The 22,192-nt window shown below is 44.9% G+C and overlaps 1 protein-coding gene across 1 annotated transcript; it reads right to left on the reverse strand.

Annotated features, from left to right (window-relative positions):
- Positions 1–535: 535 nt before the first annotated feature.
- Positions 536–22,125, reverse strand: RETREG3 (reticulophagy regulator family member 3). The gene is made up of 9 exons (XM_032320459.1): positions 21,762–22,125; positions 9,436–9,542; positions 7,486–7,516; positions 6,430–6,556; positions 5,691–5,775; positions 4,765–4,902; positions 3,628–3,710; positions 2,880–3,012; positions 536–2,450 (listed from the first exon to the last, which is right to left on the reverse strand). The coding sequence occupies exons 1-9, from the start codon at positions 21,998–22,000 to the stop codon at positions 1,993–1,995; spliced, it is 1,401 nt and encodes a 466-aa protein (XP_032176350.1). The 5' UTR covers positions 22,001–22,125; the 3' UTR covers positions 536–1,992.
- Positions 22,126–22,192: the final 67 nt, after the last annotated feature.

A 22,192-nucleotide genomic window follows, 5' to 3' on the forward strand; every position in this document is an offset into this window, starting at 1 on the left:
TCTTCCCCTCTCTGACAAATACATAAATACAATCTTTAAAAAAAATTAAAAATGATGGGAGTGCAGGCTAGATGCTAGTCGAAAGTGCCAGTTGTGCTGCCTGGGCTCTCCTGGGGAGGGTAAGTCGCCTCATATGTGGTCATCACAAAGGTCACAAATAGGGACAGGCAGGTGGGTCCCTCACACCCGGGTTTACTCTTCTGAGGCTGTCACCTCACATTAATCCCATCTCGGATTAACCAGCTGTCCTTACCAAGGGCAAGACACCATTCAATACCAGTCTCTTAAAGATTGTTCTCATACAAGATTTATTCCCCAGCACCACTCTCCCCCTCCCCCCCGCCGCCCATCCCCACCCCAGTTCACAGTGGAGGACTAAGGAGATTCAGAGCCGGATCCCCCGGGTACAAGAAACACCTTCTGAAGATTTTGCTCTCCTTCCTCCCTCCCTCTTGCCAACTTCCAAGGCCTGAAGCTACCCACGCTCCTGCAAACACATCCAAACCCACTCCTCTTCCACACTTCCCGTTTTTTCCCACATCAGAGCTCACCTGTGAGACATCTGGGCTCTGTCCAAAGTCTGAGAACCATAAAGCAGGGAGATGCCATTTACCCCTAAACTTCACACACACAAGTGATTATGAAACAGGCACCTAGCTCTTCTCCCTTAATTTTCACTCCTGGCCTCTACCTTTTCCATCAACCAAGAGCAAACATGTTAGCACACTCCCAATTGCAGCACACGAAAATGGGCTCTGTCCAACATCCCTTGCCCAGGTATGGGGGTGTTGGGGGAGTGGTCCCTGAGGATCAGCAAAGGGTTAATGCAGAGGGCAAAAGGACAGAACAGTTTGGCCTGAGCTCTGACTGGGGAGCCAAAGAGAGGCTGTAGGCTGGCACAGGTCTAGAATGATCATTTTTCGTTTTTGTCTCACATGATTTTTCTAGGTGCAGTAGAACAGAAACCCCTTAGAGAAGTCTCTACTGACTGCAGACACATTCTTGCTAACTGGGTTCTCCTTAAAGGAGGCCCCGCCAAGTTGGGAAGCAGTTAAAAATGAAAGTATTAAAGGAACTGAACAGGGAGTAGGAAGAGCTGGTGCAGGAAGAGCTGCGCCATGCGCGAATGCCGACAGGCCACTGGTAAAGTGCTCCCTGACACGCCGCGCAAGCACTGCCGCTCCAGCGGAGGAGCCGGGCAGGCCACAGGAACACAGATGCGGACGCGGTGTGGTATTGCTTTGCTCGTTGCTCAGGCTGATGGTCAAATGGAGCCGGGGGTAGCAGCACCAGAAGTAACCAGGCAGCTTCAGAAAATTCCATGAGACCAGGAGATACAGAGGCACTCGCCCTCTCAGCCAGCTGACCCCACAGCCCAAGGTAATGTCGAAGAAGCCCGCCCCCACAACATGTTCACAGTTCTGAAATTTCACAAGCACTACTCCAGTGCTCTGGAGGTTAGGCCTCAAGAAATGAGGATGGGCTGGGGCAGAAGGAGCAGGCCTGCTCTGCCCAACCAAAAAACTTGCTTAGAAAAAGACAAATCAAATCATGGCTTCGCAAAAGAGGAGGATGGCAGCTGCTGCCTGACTTGGAGCTCCAAGGAGGTGATGGAGGGAGGGAGGAAGGGAAGGGTGCTTCGGTCACAGAGGGCCCCCGAGCACCCATACCTAGACGCGAACAGCAGCACCCCCTCAAAGGGGAACCAATACCCCTGATTACTCTGTTCCCCAAAAGTGCCATTCTGATGGAGAGACGCCTCCCTCAGGGGAGCACTCTCACTGCAGCGACTGAGCTCAGAACCGGGCGTCCAGCGGGTAGCAGGGGTGTGAGCATCCATCCTCTCGGCAGGCCTGAGCTTCAGCCAGGCCACCAAGCACACATATGTAATTCAGCGGATGGGACCTGGGTTCTTCCCTTGCCCCTTCACCTTAAGTGGGATAGGGAGAAAAAAAACCTAAACCATAGTGACCCCTAAAAGGAGTCTCTGCTTCAGTGGCTCCTGGAACTGGCAGGGTCCAGCTGATTCAGCTCCGACTGGTCCAGAAGTTCAAAGTCATCCCCCTCAGCATCAGTGTCCAGGTCTGAACTGGGGGCCCGGAGGAAGCCTCTTGTTGTTCTCCGGGGAGGCAGGCCAGAAGGGCCTGGCTGGGAGGCCCCTGACAGGGCCAGATGCATCATGCCCTGGGAGACCAGGCTGGCGAGGTTGCTGGTGAGGTGGGACCCTGCAGGCAGGGCACTGAGCAGGAGCTCCGGCAGCACAGCCTCCTCCTGGCTGGCAGGGGGGTTCTGGAGCTCCTCAGCCCCTGGTGGGGAACGGTACATCAAGCTAGGCATCCCAATGCTGGTATCGTCCTCATCATCCAGGCCAGCGGGATCCACATTAATGGAAGGGAAGTCTGGAAGGTCTCTGGCAAAGGATTCTTCTGGATCACTGTGACCATCTAGGTCTGGGAGAAGAGAGGAGTGTCTGAGACATGGCAACAGTCTGGCACTCCTGTGCCCTAGTCCCCACAAAGTCAGCACCATGCAACCAGATTTTTTTACCTGGAATTTCTCACGGTAAAGCAAAACCTGGAGCACTGGTGGGTGTTTCCCCTCCACTTATATACTGCTGTGATCTCTGCTGGCCAAAGAATTCCCTCCCCTTCCTCCCTTATACTCTACAGGAGCCTAGAAACAAGACTACTGAGGATTTTAAGGAGAGCAGCAGCGCAATCCCAGCTGCAGCCATACCCCCCCACCCTCACCAAAGCTGCTCTGCCACCTGTTCCACACCTCCGAAAATAGGGGAGGTGGGGGCAGTATCTTCTCTGCCCAGGGAATCTGAGCAGCGACAGTCAGAGCCATTATGAATTCACATCCATGGTCCCCCTCACCTTCAGAGCCTTCTGTTAGAGGTGTCTGGCCCCGTGAAAGATTGAACGTGCCATTGTCTGTACAAGAGACCTCAGCATCTGAGTGCTCAGAGTCTGTGATGGCCAATTCCCTGGCAACAGTAGAATCATCCAGCTAAGGAGAGAAAAGATCAACAAGCCTGAAGAATGGATGCCATTAGGAACAGGTGCAGTTCCCCAGTTATAGCTCTACTAATTAGCAGGCCCTAAAGGCTAGCCTACGGCCAGCACTGCAATCAGACACGACTGGGGACTTCAGTCAGTATCGTGATCCTTCTAGGCTGCTCCCCCAAGAAAAATACCCTTACTTATCGATCTCGAGCAGGAAGGAAAGCAGTCGGGGAAGCCAACCAGCCACTTACTCTAAAGCGAGTAGCTGATGCAGAAATTACTTTTCTTGGGGGCCGGGAAGATACACTGCCCAACAAAAGGTGAGCTGGGCTGTTTAAAAGACGATCACACTAGTCCCAGAAGTCCTGCCATGATGGCAGGGGTTAAAAGGAGACACGGAAGAGGGTGTGCTGGTCACCAGGCTCAAACTGAGATCCACATACACAGTCCCAGTATAACACGAGCTGCTTTCCTCACTGTTAATGGGGCAAGGGGAGGGTGGGGCCCTGGAGCACCGTTAAGTTTGAAAGCCTAGTTACAGCCTAAATGTGAGGCGCCATATGGTTAAAGGGAGCTAAAAGAAAACTAGCCAGTGGTGTACTTCCCACATCTAAGATACCTGAGGACAGAAGGCTGCAAGCTCCTCTTCACTGTCACTGTGGCTGTCCAAGGCGCGCTCTGGGTGCAAAGCTCTGCGGCGCACTGTGTGCAAAGAGCAGAAGGCCTCAGCACCTTCCCTTGAAGGAAAAACCCCACCCACCGGACTTCAAAGGCATAAGATCAGAACACAAGAGAATGAACCCTCTAAATACAGACCAAACCAAAATTACAATGCCTGAAAAAAAACAACCAAAACAACAATGCCTGGTGTGCGGGGGGGCGGCTGCTGACCCTCAGCGGGAAGATAAGCTGATAATAAGCACAGAAAGGCTCTCTCCCAGCGCCTCTCCTCCACCAGCCCCTCTCCGTTTTTGTTCTGGTCAGAGGATCAGCAGCTCGCAGGCTACGCTGGGGGCAAACAGGATGTCAAGCGGAAAGGAGATGCCACTGCAGAGAAGGCAAGGGAGATGCCCCACCCTGGTTCAATCATGCTTCTGAGGACTGATAGTATTCGGCTGGCCATGCTGGGGAGCTGGGCCCACATGACCACAGGCAGAGTGCTGGGCCTTCATGAAACAGCCCATCTGACCAGCCCACAGAAGGGGGTGGAATGTTCACACGACTGTCATTCCTATGTTGGAGGGTATGGGGCTAGTACCCTTTTGGCTTCTCAGGCAGTATCAAACTATCACCTTTGGAAAGCAGCTTTCAGTGGTGAAAAGAGGCATGGCTTAGTTAGGAGGTACTATTTACTGACTATAAAGTTCAATTTCTTTTCTCAAGGTTGTCAGGGTTAAATAAGATACACATGAATAAAATAAAAATATACAATAAAATAAATAAAAATATGCAGAGCTGCCACCACAGTGCTTGGGTATATGGAAAGTGCTTCATAGAAAGCAGCAAACTCTAGGGATAGAGATCTTCAATGTCTGACTTTTATTCAACTTGGGAGTGTCCAGAATTGCAAATGCAAAAACTTGTTAGCCTGCACAGATTTCCCTCGAATAAGATATCACTTTTACCTACCACCCTCCTGCACACCACATCCCCCCAATCCCACTTTTGAGGACCTACCCATTATGTCAGGCCTATGGGCTTCTTCTTCTCTTCCCCAAACTGCCCAAGTGGAAGGAAGCTTCCCCTTAACACTTACACTGTCTCTCTCTCTGCTTGGACATCATGTAGCCACGGACACTAAAGTCTAGCCGCTGCAGAGCTGGCTTCAGCCGTACGTAGGCTCGATCCCACAGTCGGTGGTACACGGCTAGGGGCCACATTAGGACAGTGACAACTGAAAGGAGGAGTAGGAAATAGTCACAAGGGAGAAGCTGGACTGTCCCTCTTCTACTGTGTCCTCTGACCAGAGAGCTGGTGGGGCAAAGTTCTGCTTCATTCTCCCGGTAACCTTTACTCGTCTCCCATGCCACATGAGGGGGTTCTGGAGGGCAGAGACTTCTGTGGCCACTGATGTGGCCGCGCACAGCAGAGTGTGCTGCTGATATATCAGGGACAGAACCAGGTGTGGCCACTTGCATCTGGGTGTCGCTGAGCCATAAATAAAGCTAGACCGGCAACGACTCAGGAACGACTCAACAAATCACGGCAGCTGCTGGCACAGCCGTAACTGCTCAGTTTCCCGGCCCCACACAAAGTTCATGCCAAGAGGAAGTAATGGAATTTAAAACCTTGCACTCCAGAAGAAAAAGAAGTGCTCTAGGATAAGCAGAATTCTAGTAGAGTAACCCCTAAAACTTATGTTCTGCTGTTATATAATATACTGACTCTAAAACTTTCCTCCAAAATAGGGACAGACAGTCCTGTATGACTGGTAATACAATATATGTTAATGGACTGTCATCAATTTCTAAAGCTCGCTTGGTAAGAAAAGGACTTGATGTTGGGGAGCCTGTTATAGGCAAAAGAAAGATATTTTCATGACACTAAACAGATTACAGAAATATAAAAAGGTTATTTCCTGGTGAACCAAAATATAAAAGTACTCTCCCTAGACCTAGAGTTAGCTCTGGCTAGAAAAGCTAGGAGAGGGGGAAGCGTGGGGGAGGTACATGCCATACTTACGTATCAAGTAGGACAGCAGGAGCCCAGGGATGTAGCGGCCCAAGACGGCCAAAAATGTCAGTATCCCACAGCTCAGCAAGCAGAACTAAAGGAGTCAGGAAACAGTATTAAGTTTCTGTTACATGGCAGGAGACTGAGGTACAGACAAGGGATAAGGTGGAAACGTGGCTGAAATGATTCTTTATGACCTATGAGTGGGCAGGTCAGAATGAGAGCTGTGTCTAGCCACCGGTGCACCCCGTGGTGAATCTGTTTGAGATGAAAAGGAGCATGTCCATTCTATTCACATTCCTTCTCCCTTGCTAACTCAACAGGGCTGCACCCTTTCCACTGGAAAATTGGTTTGCATAGGCTTAGCCAAAAATTCTCTCTGAAAGCAAGTGTTGGTGGTGGGTTTTTTAAATCAAAAAAAAAAAAAAAGTAAAAAAAAATTTTAAAAACCCAACAACCTACCATATGTTTAATATGACACAGATTACACATAAGCAAGCTCTCTTTCCCATCTTAGGGCAGGAAGATGGCTCAATCTAACAGGCAAGCACCCAAAGGAGTCATCAATCAAGCTCTTCCCTTAGTTCTAGTGGCTGGTCAGAAGACCCTTCCCATAACTTCCCTTTTGTCTCCACAATCATCACTGTCTTTCCTTTCTTGAATGAGGCTATGTAGTCAAAGGATTGTTTCAGTTAGCATGAACTGAACTAAGAAGCCAGAAATGAAAATGAAAAGGGAAGAGTCTTACCTTGCCTGGGTTTTGCTTTTTGAAAAGCACAAGATTCCTTATGAAAATGGTCCCACTAACCCAGACTTCAGCTACGTGGTGGCAGAGCTCGGGCACGCTGAGCAACCGAGGGTGCACAAAGCCCCAGCTATAGAAGAGAGAAGGGGGAGCTGTGAAAGGAGGGTGTTGAGCGACTCCCCCCATCTTGCTGTGTAGGCAGCCAATGCTTCCAGGTTTCAACTGGAGCTGGGGAGTGGCTGGTTGTAGGTGCTTTGGAGGTGAAGCGGGACTTTTTTCTTGTCTCACCAGGTTGAAACTTGAATTTAGGGACTAGGAGGGCACACTGGTTCTGACAACTCCACCCTATGAGCAAGCCGCCCAATCCACTTGTATAAACCTGCCACCAGCTCCAAGGCACTCCATGCTGAGAAACATCTTCCCTGCCCTCAGAACATTGCAATTCACTGTGATTGCAATTCAGGGATAAAAGTAGAGCACAGTCTGATGCTGCTGCTGCTGAAGGGGAGGCAATGGTGTGTCCCTCAGAGAGAAAATAAATTCGGCAAAAGCAAAATAAACCATAGCAGAGGAAATTCCTTGGATCCAACATATGGGATGAATGAACTGAGAAATAAAGCAGGAGCTGTAAGACACAAGAGGAATCTTTGGCTTGCTGATGCCAGGAACCAATGTGTTTTCTGACCGGGGACCTTTTAAAAAGCCAGAGGTCACAGAAAACACTAAATGACCTGGTATAAAATCCAGGAGACAAATGAAGTAAGCTTCTTTTACGTTTTTACAGTAGGGCTAAAAAATGCAACTCACTCCCTGGCATACCAGGTCATGGCACTATAATGCTTCTTTTTCAGAAACTTTTCTTGTTGATAGCAGAGGATACCAGCCATCTCAACATACTGCTGCCTAAACTTTAGGACTCGTTAAGACGATTATTTGGAACTGACTAGGTTCTCAGTCATACTCTGTATCCATAACATGGGGTTAACAACATGTAACCAGAATATTACAACAAGAGAATCAATCAGAGCAACAAAAAGGGATTTAATTAGTGTTCCATACCTCTCATTGTCTAATGCGTCGGGTCTTGGCACTACAATATTAAAACAAACACCAGCATTAGTTGGTAGGGAAAACTAAACATAAAAATGTTAGGCTGTTGGTCTGACAGCTCGAGTTTTAATAGGTTTGGGGGAAAAGAAAATAGTAATAGCCAATAAAAAGGAGACACAATGTTATACTGACAGAGTTAGGGAAGTGCAGACATGGGGAGGATGGCTGATGCCTGCTCATTTCTCCGGGGGGGCGGGGCGGTAAGGGGATCCAGATGGAGCATCGGGGCCCCTTCAACTTACTACAATCAAGAGCCAAGGTGCACATGAAAAAATGACCCATCCCACCCCTCAAGTGTGTTTTGGTTGCTCATACACATCAACGTGCACCAGGTTACCGAGGCAAGTTACAACCACTCCAACCCCGGAAATCTGCCTTTTCTCTTTGAAAAAGTTCCATTAACTACAATGAATGACGTCAAGTCTTTTGACATTCACCAGCCATAAGACCTGTGAATGAACTACATGATTGCCTAAAGTCTCTGCAAAATACTATGGGAATGTATTTAAAAACTGTGTACTCTGGTGTAAATATCCTGCCAACACTTCAAAATTAATGTCAAAAACATACGTCAATTTTCCTTGCTCTCAACCCCCACCCCCCTGCCTGACACTATGGATCTGGTACCTGAACGCCATTCCCCCCACCCTCCTAGCGCTGAACTCCCACAGCTGGCTTTTATTCCTTACCCTCCTTAACCCCCTATTTATCAGTCTTCACGTGTCTTCCTTCTTCCCAGCTAAGTCACCCATGGTTTATTTCCAGGAACACCTCTCTGACTGCTTCTTACACAGATACAGCCATAGTTTCCTACCAGGTCTCCCTCCTTCCCCTTTTTATCCTTCCCTGGGATCCTATAAAATGCTACTGAATTAATCTGTAATCTATAGCTCTAATAAAAAAATGTTCAATGACCACAGACTATATATGGGATAAAGTCTAAACTTCTAGATCTAACTTGAAAGGCTTATAAAATCTAATCCCGAAGCATTTTCAGTTTTATCTCTTCTAGCACTCCTTTTTTAATGACCTCTTCCTCCTGGTAAAAGTGACTAATTCTCTGCTCTCAGGAGATGCTTTGCAGCTTCTGGTTTCTCAGATTAATCAAACTACTCGTCCCTCCAGAAACACACTTTTCACTTCACCTGTTCAAAACTCTTGCTTCATCAAGGCCTGAGCCAGGGCCAAAATACATGACAAACACACCGACCACACGCTGCACAGTAACATCTCCGGTACCATTCTGTTGCCTATGTGTGTATCATCTTTGAGAAAAGGAACCGTATCTTAGAAAACACTTTATGTAAGTCACAATGCTTAGCTTAGTGCTTTGCAAATAAACAATTCATAAGAAATCCCTGGGAGGCAAACTGACACTGCCTCAGTAAAGATGCAGTATCCAGGGGCGCCTGGGGTGGCTCAGTGGGTTAAAGTCTTCTGCCTTCGGGTGAGGTCATGATCCCAGGGTCCTGGGATCGAGCCCCAAATCGGGCTCTCTGCTCAGCAGGGAGCCTGCTTCCTCCTCTCTCTCTGCTTGCCTCTCTGCCTACTTGTGATCTCTGTCTGTCCAAAAAAAAAAAAAAAAAAGATGCAGTATCCAAAGATAATTTTTTTTTTTAACTTGAGGACTACTTATTCCTCCGGCCAGTTATGAGGTCAAGAATATCTCAGGTGGTGGATACAGATTTCCTGAGCCTGGTAACAATGGGCAGGGTGGAACAAAGCTCTAAGGAACTACAGATGGGGCCCCAGTTCTTCAAGTGTCTCCTAAAGCAACAATTCAGACATGAAAGGATATCCCAGTTCTAGATACACCCTCATAAACCCCAAAAACTAAAGGTAAAAATTAAAGGAAAGACCATTTCCAGTTCAGATTCTTCTAAATGCTACCAAACTCACCTTTTATTTCAGGCCAGATTTTGTTCTTCCACTGATCTATACATACGATGATCATGGAGCTGAATGCAAGCAGAAACACGAGACGAAGGGATGTCAGCGCAAAGAACCTACAGAGAGGGAAAAACAGATTATTATCCAATTAGCTAATTTCAGAAGGGACCATCTGTGTAACTCAGGCGCCAGTAAACAGACTTAAGTCCTAGTTATACACCTTAGGAAAATCAGTTAAACTTTCTGAAATCAGCTATTTCACCTATGGGACAGAGATAACAATTTGCTTCTGTAAAGGCAGAGGGCTAAATCAAATGACCTCTTAAAGCCCCTTGCGACTTTCAAGTCTGCAATTCTATTAATTTCAGGGAGAAATTCATTCCTGATAACTCATTATGATGAAAGCAAACACCTTTCTACCAAATTAGACCTTAGTGGAGGGCAACAAACTGATAGAGATGTGTTAAAAAGCACAAAATTCAGCTATCCTTTTACAGATGAAGGAACTCAGATCCAAAAAGTACAATGATTTGGTCAAGGTCAACAGAAAGCACTGAAGCTACATCTTAAAATCTTAAAAGGCAACTCTTCAGAATTAACACAAGTATTTCTTAAACAATTCCAAAAAACTGAAGAGGGAATACCTCTTGATTGATTTTTGTGAGGCCAGCATTACTCTGATACCAAAGCCAGACAGACACTAGAAGAAAACTACAGCCCTGCATTCCTTCTAAACATAGAGGCAAAAATCCTTAATAAAACACTACCAAACTCGGGGCGCCTGGGTGGCTCAGTGGGTTAAGCCTCTGCCTTCCCTTCCGCTCAAGTCATGATCTCAGGGTCCTGGGATTGAGCCCCATATCGGGCTCTCTGCTCAGCGGAGAGCCTGCTTCCCTCTCTCTCTGCCTGCCTCTCTGCCTACTTGTGATCTCTCTGTCAAATAAATAAATAAAATCTTAAAACAAAACAAAACAAAACAAAAAAACCTTCCAAACTGAATTTAGCAGCATAGTCAAAGGATTAATTTCAGGAATACAAGGGTAGTTTAATATACAAAAACCAGTAAATGTAATACATCACAATAACAGAATGAAGGAAAAGATTGTTCTTTTTTTTTTTTTTTTAAAGATTTTATCTATTTGAGAGAGAGAATAAGAGAGAGCACGAGAGAGGAGGTCAGAGAAAGAAGCAGACTCCCCGTGGAGCTGGGAGCCTGACGAGGAACTCGATCCCACAACTCCCAGATCATGACTTGAGCCGAGTCACCCAAGTGCCCGAAAAGCTAGTTTTTATTTGAAGGATCAAGCACAAATAGAGATTTACAAAAAATCTGGGAAATTTGAATACATACCGAAGGTATTAGGGAGCCACTGCTTATTTTTTAGGTGTGATAATGTTATGGAAAATATGTTGGTAGAGTCCCTATTTTTAAAAGATACATAAAAGATACATACATAATATTCATGAAAAAATGATGAGATAGCTGGGATTTATGTCAAAATTAATATTGTCTGGCAAGGGAAAGAATATGAAAGAAGATGAAACAAGGAGCACCTGAATGGCTCAGTCGGTCTTTGCCTCAGGTCACGATTTCAGGGTCTTGGGATCAAGCCCACATCAGGTTCCCTGCTCAGCAGGAGCCTGGGAGCCTGCTTCTCCCTCTGCCTCTGCCTTTCCCCCTGCTCCTGCTCTCTCTCACTGTCAAATAAATCAACAGAATCTTAAAAAAAAAAAAAAAAAAAGTAAAACCAGATTGACGATGAGTTGATAAATTCTAATATTTAAAATCTTCCACAAAAAGTGAAAAAAAAAAAGTAGTTTTTTTCCCTTAAAGATCTGATTTATTTGTCAGAGAGAAAGCTCTCAAGAAGGGGGAACAGCAGGCAGAGGGAGAAGCTGAGCAAGGACTACCCACCCCCCAACATAGGACTGGACCCCAGGACCCTGGGATCATGATCTGAGCTGAAGGCAGAAGTTTAAACAACTGAGCCACCGAGGCGTCCCTAAAAAAACTAGTTCTATGAGTCCTTCTACTACAGCAGCCTACGGCTCTAAAGCAGTGCCTCTCAGTGTCTGTAGGCCAGTGCAGGGCCACAAGCTGACTCTGCCCATCTGCGAGGAAGTCAGTATTAAATTTAGAGTAAACACTGAGAAATTTTTATAGCAATCTGACCAAGTAATTTTGAATCTAAGAACACATTTGGGTTTGTATATTCTGTCCCTTTTTAAACTTTATTTTTCTAGTAAGTCATTTACATTGTATTTTACAAAAGTACTAATTTGCAACATATCCGGGAAAACACCACCACTAGCCTTCCCCACAGACCGTTAAGCAGGGCAGTAAGGATGGCTTGTAAGTCAGACTTGCTTGAATCTGATTCTCTGAACACCCACTCTTAGTTATGTGTCCTTGAATGAATTAGCTTAACCTCTTCAGTTTCTTCATCTATTTATAGTGGTAACAATAACAAAACTTGCAGGACTGTTTGTAGTTTTAGATACAACATACTTAATTGCCTATAAAAATATCATACTTCATCTTGCTAGAAAGACAAGAAAATACAAGCCTACCACACAGTTCTATTCAACTTTACAATGTAGAACTGTTACCAGCTATTATCACAGGAACTGATCAAACAAGGGTTAAGGATGACCAAGGTTTGGTTACAAATGACCTGTCTCTTCTCAACTCAACACAAGACCAAATGGCTTGGTATAACACAATACCAGAACAATACCAATACCAGAGTATGATCCTTATGAAGGAAAAAAAAAGGCTTTGTCTATGTGTATATACCAATACATATACATATGCAGGACTGGCAGAGGAACTTCAATTTTTGCTCCTAGATATTTTTGGACTTGTTTTCAATAAACATGAATCCATGTTATGTAATTTTAAAAAACTACGTGAAGAATGAAGGATGAAGGAAATAAGAACTTAAAAATCTAGTCACCAAATGATAACCCTATTCCGATTTTTCCACACCACCACTTAAAGGACACTGTAATTATACATGAGATTAAAGAATGAAAGCAGCTTAGCAAAAATAAGCCTTTAGAGCTGCCTCAGGTCATTAATCTTTTCTCCAAGGCCAGTTCATCATCCCAACAAATAAGCAAATTTAACAAGGCCAAGGATAAGGGCCCTAGAGGTTCCTGCTCCCTAGCACTGCTGCTTCTCTGTCCCAACTGCAGGAGGATAAGGCAGGACCACTGCTCCCTCCAGAGTTCTTGAAAGGGCTCCCCGGGGAGGCCATCCAGACTGTCTGCAATTTCCACTTCCCAGATCATGATTACTAACACCCATATAAACTGGGGTAGGGAAGGGATATTAAGCTCTCCTAAGAAAGGCTGATTTTCCAAAAATGATGGCAGGAAAAATACTGCTTCTCCAAGACCTGAACTACTTTATATTTTGGTAGCCTGTTATAGTCCCTGTCTATGCTTCAATTCAATCCAGCAAATACTTACTGAGTGCCCATTTTATGTGGAGGCAGGAGATACGCAGCCCGGTTACAGAAAACAGTGAGACATGGACCTTACTCTCAAGTGTATTTATGCGTCTATCTGTGTTTGCAATATTGACATGTCAGGGTAAGGATAACAAAGAGGAGGACATCAAGCTGGAATTTAAGAGATAAATGGTAAGAATGGGGTGCCTGGCTGGTTCAGTCAATGGAGCATGTGACTCTTGATCTTGGGTTGTGGGTTTCAGCCCCACGCTGGGTGTAGAGATAACTGGGAGAAAAAAAAAAAAAAAGAGAAATGGTAAGAAAACAAGACAAAAGGGTGTGGGGAAGGAGAGGACACTCAGATAGGGAGAAGAGCTAGCTGGCATGACGTATTTAAAGAACGACCAGCAGTTTTGATAGAACTGAAACAAGGAGGAGATGAGATGGGGAGACAGGCAGGAGTCAGATTATGAAGGGCCTTTGATCATAAGCATATTAGATTTTACCCTGCAGATAAAGGCGATAGAGTGTTTTACAAAGGCTGTATTTTTTGGATCGTGAAGGCTAAAAGTGTGAACATCTTCTTGAACAAGATTAATCCTGGTCCATAAATTAATTTTAGGAAGAGATTTATCTTTTTTCTTGAATAAGCCCATGTAGGAACCTCAGAAGAAGTTTTTCTGTGTGGTGTAAAATAACATCTCTTGGGAAATCAGTTTCTTCCATATAGCTAAAAACTTTTTTTTTTTTAAAGATTTAATTTATTTATTTGGCAGACAGAGATCACAAGTAGGCAGAGAGGCAGGAAGAGAGAGACAGAGAAGCAGGCTCCCTGCTGAGCAGAGAGCGGATGCTGGCTCAATCCCAGGACCCTGGGATCATGACCTGAGCCGAAGGCAGAGGCTTTAACCCACTGAGCCACCCAGGCGCCTCCATATAGGTAAAAACTTAATTAATGTAAAGATCACCTCAATACATTGCAGTTGACCCCTCCAAGGTAACCAACAATAGTGTCAGTGTTCTCTTAGAGGTCTGACCAACAAACATAAAATATGGATAAGGGTGTGCTTCTTTTCTTCCAGGCCTCAATGTTAAAACCCTAAACAAAAAGGGAGTATCAATCTCAGATGAGTGTTTTTTTTTTAAAAAAGCTCAGAAAGAGTAAGACATGGACCATGTGAAAAGAAGTCACATCGATGCTTATCATTTTACAGATGTAACCTGGAAGCCTACCTGTAAGAAAACTCTGCAACTATGTGCAAAGATAGGACATAATTGGGGGTGCCTGGGTGGCTCAGTCGGTTAAGTATCTGCCTACAGCGCAGATCATCATCCCAGAGTCCTGGGAAGGAGCCCCACATTGGGCTCCCTGCTCAGTGGGGAGCCTGCTTCTCCCTCCCCCCACAACTCCCACGCTCATGCTCACTCTCGCGCGCACGATCTCTCTCTCACAAATACATACACATAAATAAATAAAATAAAATCTAAAAAAAAAATACAAGTCATAACTGAAGATAAAGTATTTTTGAGACTGGTACAGGTAAGGGATGGATGAAAAATCAGGACTCTCCTGGACTTGTTCAAGTCCTGCAATGTCTATTCATCAGGCCAAAAATCCACAGGCAGATTTAACAGCACAGGAGTTTGATAAGACAATATGCAAAACATTTTTCAGCAACTAAAATCAGCATGAAAACTTTCCAACTTAACAAAAACAAGTGCAAATGCAGTCAATTCTGAATCTTCACCTGTGAGTGGTTCAATCTGGGGATTGCCCATAGCCCATTACTCATTTTACCCACTGTGGGCTCACAATCTATTCTTTCTTTTTTTCTTTTTCTTTTTTTTTTTTTTAAAGATTTTATTTATTTTTCAGAGACAGAGGGAGAGAGCGCGAGCGAGCACAAGCAGACAGAGAGGCAGGCAGAGGCAGAGGGAGAAGCAGGCTCCCTGCCGAGCAAGGAGCCCGATGTGGGACTCGATCCCAGGACCCTGGGATCATGACCTGAGCCGAAGGCAGCTGCTTAACCAACTGAGCCACCCAGGCGTCCCTCTATTCTTTCTTAATGATGTATTTTTTCTTATTCATAAAGGCAACCATGTTTATTGGAGAAAGTTTAGAAAATGAAAGTGATAGGGTGCCTGGGTGGCTCGGTGGGTTAAGCCTCTGCCTTCGGCTCAGGTCATGGTCTCAGGGTCCTGGGATCGAGCCCCGCATCAGGCTCTCTGCTCAGCCGGGAACCTGCTTCCTCCTCTCTCTCTCTGCCTGCCTCTCTGACTACTTGTAATCTCTATCAAATAAATAAATAAAATCTTAAAAAAAAAAAAAGAAAATGTAAGTGATAATTACAGATGAAATTAAAAATTGAATTAGTACATCATCTATAAAACAGTCTTACCCGCCCCCTCCCCCAAAATTCTTGAACCTGAATCTAATCAAGTCTCTTGATCCAGCTATCAATGCAGAGGAAATATAGAGCGTAGGGGTATCGCACACGGATGCAATAAGAGAAATCCAGTCTGTGGAATACTTTATAGGACAAACTGGTTTCTTCAACCAACAAATGGTAGAGGAAAGAAGATTGAAAAGGAACCAACAGAGTAAAAGAGATGTAAAAAACAGAATGATCAGTCACAATATATGGACTTCATTTGGATCCTACCCAAACAATTTTTTTTTAATTTTTTATTTGACAGAGAGAGATCACAAGTAGGCAGAAAGGCAGGCAGAGGGAGAGAGAGAGAGAGAGGAGGAAGCAGGCTCCCTGCTGAGCAGAGAGCCCGATTTGGGACTCGATCCCAGGACCCTGAGATCATGACCTGAGCTGAAGGCAGAGGCTTAACCCACTGAGCCACCCAGGCGCCCTCAAACTATTTTACTTTTTTTTTTTGGGGGGGGGTAGAGGGCAGAGAGAGAGAGAGAGCGATTCCCACGCAGGCTCCACACCCCCCAGCACAGAGTCCAACGCAGGGCTTGAACCCATGACCCTGAGATCATAATGTGAACCAAAATCAAGAGTTGGACGCCTGACTGAGCCACCCAGGTGCCCCCCAAACAAACTATTTTAAAAAAACAAATAATATTTAAAAATTTTTTTAAAGTAAGCTCTACACCCAATGTAGGGCTTGAACTCACCAACCTGAGATCAAGAGTCATATGCTCTGTTGACTAAGCCAGCTAACTGCCCCAAAACACAAATAATATTTATGAAAAAACTGGATATTTGAAAACTAGAATCATTAATTTTTTACCTGTGATAATGGCACTGGTATTTTTTTTTTCTGAAGTCTTTATTTTTCAGAGACTCACATTCTAAAATACTTACAGATTACATTGTAAGACACCTGGCATTTGCCTCAAAACAATAAAAGAAGTGAGAAAAAAAAAGAACTGGGGTACAGAAGACACAAAATTGGCCATGAACTGAAGAATTTTAAAGCTGGGTACTTGGTGGTACATATTATTATTCTGTCTGTACTTATGTGTATATGTTTTAAACTTTCCATAAGAAAATGTTTGTGTTTTTTTTTTTAAATGGCCTTTTGAGGGCGCCTGTGTGGCTCAGTCGTTAAGCGTCTGCCTTCAGTTCAGGTCATGATCCCAGGGTTCTGGGATCGAGTCTCACGTCTGGCTCCCTGCTCGGCAAGAAGTCTGCTTCTCCTTGTCCCATTGCCTCTGCTTGTATTCCCTCTCTTGCTGTCTCTCTCTCATAAATAAATAATCTTTTTTTTTTTTAAATGGCCTTTTGAGGCGCCAGGGTGGCTCAGTTGGCTGAGCGTCCAACTCTTGGTTTCGGCTCAGATCATGATCTCAGGATGGTGAGATCAAGCCCCAACCCCAACACCCAGTGTCGAGTTCCACACTCATCGTGGAGTCTGCTTGAGATTCTCTCTCTTCCTCTCCCTGCTGTTCTCTCTCAAAAAACCTGAGATCATGACCTGAGCCAAAGGCAGAGGCTTAACCCACTGAGCCACCAAAGCGCCCCTCAAATAAGTTATCTTTTTTTTTTTTAAAGATTTTATTTATTTATTTGACAGACAGAGATCACAAGTAGGCAGAGAGGCAGGCAGAGAGAGAGGAGGAAGCAGGCTCCCTGCAGAGCAGAGAGCCCGATGTGGGGCTAGATCCCAGGACCCTGGCTGGGATCATGACCTGAGCTGAAGGCAGAGGCTTTAACCCACTGAGCCACCCAGGTGCCCCTCAAATAAGTAATCTTAAAAAAATAATTTTTCTAAAGATTTTTATTTGACAGAGAAATGACACAGTAGGAGAGGGAACACAAACAAGGGGAGTAGGAGAGGGAGAAGCAGGTTTCCTACCGAGCAGGGAGCCTGATATGGGGCTCAACCCCAGGACCCTCGGATCACGACCCAAGCCAAAGGCAGAGACTTTAACTCACTGAACCACCCAGGCACCCCTTAAAACGTTTTTAAATAAATAAAAAATAAATAAGCAGAAATTAGTAACTCATTGCCATTTACTTTAAAATCTTTTACTACTACTGAGAGTGAAATATTATATATCCATCAATTCATTATTTTTTTTTCCCCTGTTTTTTTCCCCGTCCTTTTGTAAACCTTCCATCCCCTTTATTAGGGGTTAAAATCCAATTATCAGTCTAAATAAAATATTCCTTGAAAAAACTGGTTTCCTGCAAAGTCACCAGAAAGTCCAAAACTAAACAATTTTTTTGAGGTTAACTATACCATGGATCCTCATTATTAGTACAGGTAAATTAGAGTTTGCTATAATCATAAAGTTTATGCTACAATCATAAAAAAAAAGGTCACATGTTTATCTTCAATCAAAGAAGATACTATTTCTGGGTTCCTTTGTTATTACAGAGTAAGCTTGTCTCACTGGCACTTCAGAACAAAGCCTCCCATCCTATAGGGACAAAAAGCCCATTATTGTACAGCACTTGTGGCTGTCTGGTTAATGAGCCAGTCACTGGTAAATGAGAATGAAAAAAATTAACCCAACCCACATAATGTAGTGATCATTGTTGCTTACACAAAACCAGAAATGAAACCAGCTAGCTGCTAAACACCTACTTTATGTTAATGATTGTCCATTAACATAAAGCACCCAACCTTGCAATTAGGAGAGATAAAAGCTGATGGCGAAAGGGAGACAAAAAAAAGTAAGCCAAGGCATTCTTGGGAGTCTCCCTGGCTACTAAAACCAACAAGGACCTTCCAGAGACTAGCATTAGAAACATGTGCTCAAAAGACTGCACCTGCAATTTGATTATAAATTTTTCTCATAGAAGAAAAATGTCTTTACTTAAACGGACCCTGCCTTCCATCTCTTGTTCCTCACTATTGTTTTTCACTCATATTCTAACCATTTAAATCAGAATTGCTGTACTCTTAATCACTTCTCGCTCATTTTTTAAAAAAAAATATATTTATTTATTTGACGGACAGAGATCACAAGTAGGCAGAGAGATGGGCAGAGAGAGAGAGATGGGGAAGCAGGCTCCCTGCTGAGCAGAGAGTCTGACATGGGGCTTGATCCCAGGACCCGGAGATGGAGATCATGACCCAAGCTGAAGACAGAGGCTTAACCCACTGAGCTACTCAGGCACCCCTCTCGGTCATTTTTTTATTTGGGGGGCTTTGTGGGGGAGGGAACACCTGTATTTTTTAAATTATGGAAACAACAGATTCCATAATATCCCCTAGGGTATAGGAAGGTTAATTCAGACAAGTGACAGTTAAAGCAGATCTCAACAGGGAATCAGCTTGTGATTGCTTTAAAGCAGTATCCGTAATAGAGACTGTCTAGAATCCTAGAATGTTAAGAAGTGTAAAGGAGCTCCAGAGTCATCTAGCCCTCCTTGAGTCATGCGCTACTCTTAAGAGAAGAGGAAGGGCTTAGAATGCACACACATTTCCAGGGCTCCTTGCTGCTCCCCTGATCTGCTAGGTCAGAGTTAAACCAGCAGGTTACTCTAACCTGTTCTTTTCTGATCTTGTGAGGATACACTCTTGCGGACTCAGATATTCTTCCCCCAAATCACTCATTTACAGGTGGCATGGAGGCTAATGAAAACACAAGCTACTGGAAAGGAAGGGCTAACATTTCTGTTAATATCCTAGAGATAATAACATATCAGTGACCAGAAGCAATATAGATTAGAAGATTTCTGACCTAATAGCTATAATTGCTCTGGAATCTGAAGGGAAAAAGAAAACAGGACAAAACATGAATGAAAGCCCTGAAATACTATATAGCAAGGCTATACATCTCTTTCTTTTGTGGTGTTGTTGTTGCTGGTTTTAATTAAGATGTAAGAGGGCACATTCACAGGCGCAGAAAAACCATGAGTGAGAATGCGTATCAATGAAAGTTAAGAGCTACCTACCTGAACTCTGATTTTTTTATACTCCCATTATATCTTCTAATACCTCAAAATGTATAAAACATCTCAGTTAATGATGTATCATTATTCAGAACAAAAAAGGAAAAAACACCGATGATCCTCTTACATTTTCTAAACATTTATAAAGTCTGAGAACTAAACAGTTACTAACTGAAATGTCAATACACATATAAAATATGTTACTAGAATGTTAAGTCTAGTCTTCAATTTGAACCTCAAACTGCCTCCCAAGGAGGCTCATTTCCTAAAACAACAATCCTGTGAATTGCCATACCAAGCTACCTTAGCTGTCACTCTGTAACCTTCATGGGTATGAGTCCGCTCTCCATAAAGTGCCAGAGTCTCCAGTCACACCTTCCTTCTGCTGTAGCTCCTCACCTACATTGTGGAGAGGGATGGGAATGTAACAAGTAACCACGTTCTGGATACACAGTAGGCAAGCTACCAGGAAATGCCAGAGATAAAGACCAATCACAAGGCGTTAAGAGAGGAAGATGTAAGAAAACCGGAGCTGAGTGAAATTCTAAACTTAGCCTATTAGTAAACTTGAGCATACACTGCTGAGGGCCAAAATTAAAGCTAACTCCAACAGTGGGAGCAGCCATGTTCAGATCTCAACTCCACAACCTACTTCTAAAGTTTCTCATGCAAGAGGCATATGGAAAGTCCCCTGAGAAATAACAACAGACGTGCTACTGATTCATTTGTATTAACACACCCTTGGCTTCATTATTCATTTAAATCCTGATGGAGTTTTTATGTATCAGCCAATCACACTTGGACCCAAACTGGTTTAATGAGGACCAACTTTTTTTCCCCAGGAGGACAATCTCAGTGGTAAAAAATGAAGTTCTGACTGGTTTGGGGTTTAGGGCTGTGATGGGGGAGGTGGGGAAAGGAAGAGAAGATCATTTCGGAAAATGCTCTTGACCGATGGTGCTACAGTTAAAGGTTTCTGACAGAGTAGAACAGGAAAGGAATAAGTACCTGGGGATCAAAGAAGCACTACCAAAAATAAATGAAGAATGCTGTAGGAAAACTTTATCACCAAGTTTGCTGAAGTCTCTGGAAGCAACTAATGTCAGAGACTGCTGCAACACCTTTAATCTGAGTCTCCTTCAAACTGTGAGGAGTAATAGCTGAACACTGTATCTTTCTGTCAAAGAATTTGAAATTGTGCTCCAGTTCACTAAAAATCTTTCAGACAAAAAATAATAAATGTGCTGGTTTTAAAACCAAGAATTTTAAGAGAAAAAAAGTATTTTCAGCAAAAACATATTGTCTGGGATGCCTGGGTGTCTCAGTCGTTAAGCGTCTGCGTTCTGCTCAGGTCTTGATCTCAGGGTCCTGGGATCGAGCCCCACATTGGGCTCCCTGCTCACTGGGAAGCCTGCTTCTCCCTCTCCCACTCCCTCTGCTTGTGTTCCTGCTCTTGCTGTCTCTCTCTCTCTGTCAAATAAATAAATAAAATCTTAAAAACAAAACAAGACATATTTTCTTTGGAAATGTTCCATTTCAGACTTATCCAGAATAGGTTTTTCATTCAGCTGTAGACCTCCTCCCCAATACTGCAGTTCCCTTGGAATTTGGTGGATAATCCTTTCTTAGTTATGAATAATTCCGAAGTAAGCTCAGCAGATTGTATGAAGACCTATGTCCACCTTAGGTCACGACAACCGAGAAGCAGCAGTTCCATTTCACATAGCATGAAACACAGACTCTTAGAGCATATATACAGTCTCACTTCTCCAGCTGAGGAAAACTCACACACGCTTTTAGGCATCCTCAACCTCCCTGCCTATATACCATGCCTAAAGATGGATCTCTAATTCTTTGGGAGGAGTTGCAATCGTAGGTGGCTTTGAAACGGGCGAAACCTCACTATCACTATTTCATAACTGTTCTTCAAAAGCTTGTAATTTTCTTTCAACTTGCAGCTTTGGAGGCTCCCACTGACGCTCAGACTTCACAAACTTCCTTGAGCAGGAGAAAGAACACCTAACGTGCTAATTCTAATTCAGATCACTCAAGCTTGTTCTATCACACCTACGGATACCTTTGCAACATCTCAAGTCTCACGCATCTACCCCCAGTAACAACTACTAAAATCAGAGCTCGGGGGGTGGTCTTCAAACCACATTTGAGCAAACAAGAGACGGGAAGTGATAGCCTTAAGTGACACAGCTTTCCCTAGCCAAAATGAGGCGCCCTCGCTCACTGCGAGCGGCTCAAGAGGTTACCAGAAGCTCCTGCCATATGTACGGGGTGAGGCTGCGGGACAAGTAAAGCAGGGACGATAACTGGAAGGCCCTAGGGAGAACTGCGGTGCAAAGCCTGCAGGCGGGATGGAGTGGAAGGCGACGAGGCAAAATTAGACAGCTACTGTAAAGAGCCAATGCAGCGAAGAAAACAGGGGAGGCGAGAGGTAGAGCCCTAGAAAAACCTGACGAATTCGCGCCTGGAAGGGTTTCCGAGGGCCCAGTTCTCTCACCAGAAAGCCGCGTTCAGCCCCAGGCACCACAGGGCGCTCCTGGCTGGCCGCTCCCACACCAGGGCTGCCTGCACCCGGCTCAGCAGAGGCTCGTAAGGCCCCAGCACCTCCACCAGGGCCCGCTGCGCCGCCTCAACCTGCTGGTCTCGCTCCCAGGAGCCTGACAGAGCGCGGCGGCCCCTGAAAGTCGGCCCCGAGGCTGGGCCTGGGGCCGCGGCCACCCCCTCTGCCTCCGCCATCTCCCCCCCGGCAGCCACAACATCCGGGGCCGCGGCCCGACGGTCACAATAAACACCAACTGCGCAGATGCGCGATTCGGCGGGGGAGGCCGCGTTCTCCACAGTGCGCCTGCGCGCGGGCTCTAGCTCCCGTCCACCCAGAGGAAAAGAACACTACGTCAAAGTACGACCTCCGCGCCCAGGCGCAGAGCG

Source organism: Mustela erminea, chromosome 18 (genome assembly GCF_009829155.1).
Source record: "Mustela erminea isolate mMusErm1 chromosome 18, mMusErm1.Pri, whole genome shotgun sequence".
In the NCBI taxonomy this organism is placed as follows: Eukaryota; Metazoa; Chordata; class Mammalia; order Carnivora; family Mustelidae; genus Mustela; species Mustela erminea.

What these genes read in the sequence shown, in the direction of transcription:
- RETREG3 (XM_032320459.1), bottom strand. Translation starts at nt 22,000, where the DNA reads ATGGCGGAGGCAGAGGGGGTGGCCGCGGCCCCAGGCCCAGCCTCGGGG. An exon ending in GGGCTGAACGCGGCTTTCTG is followed by an intron (nt 9,543 to 21,761) that starts GTGAGAGAACTG and finishes CCCTCTCTGTAG; the next exon opens with GTTCTTTGCGCTGACATCCC. An exon ending in AATCTGGCCTGAAATAAAAG is followed by an intron (nt 7,517 to 9,435) that starts GTGAGTTTGGTA and finishes TTAATATTGTAG; the next exon opens with TGCCAAGACCCGACGCATTA.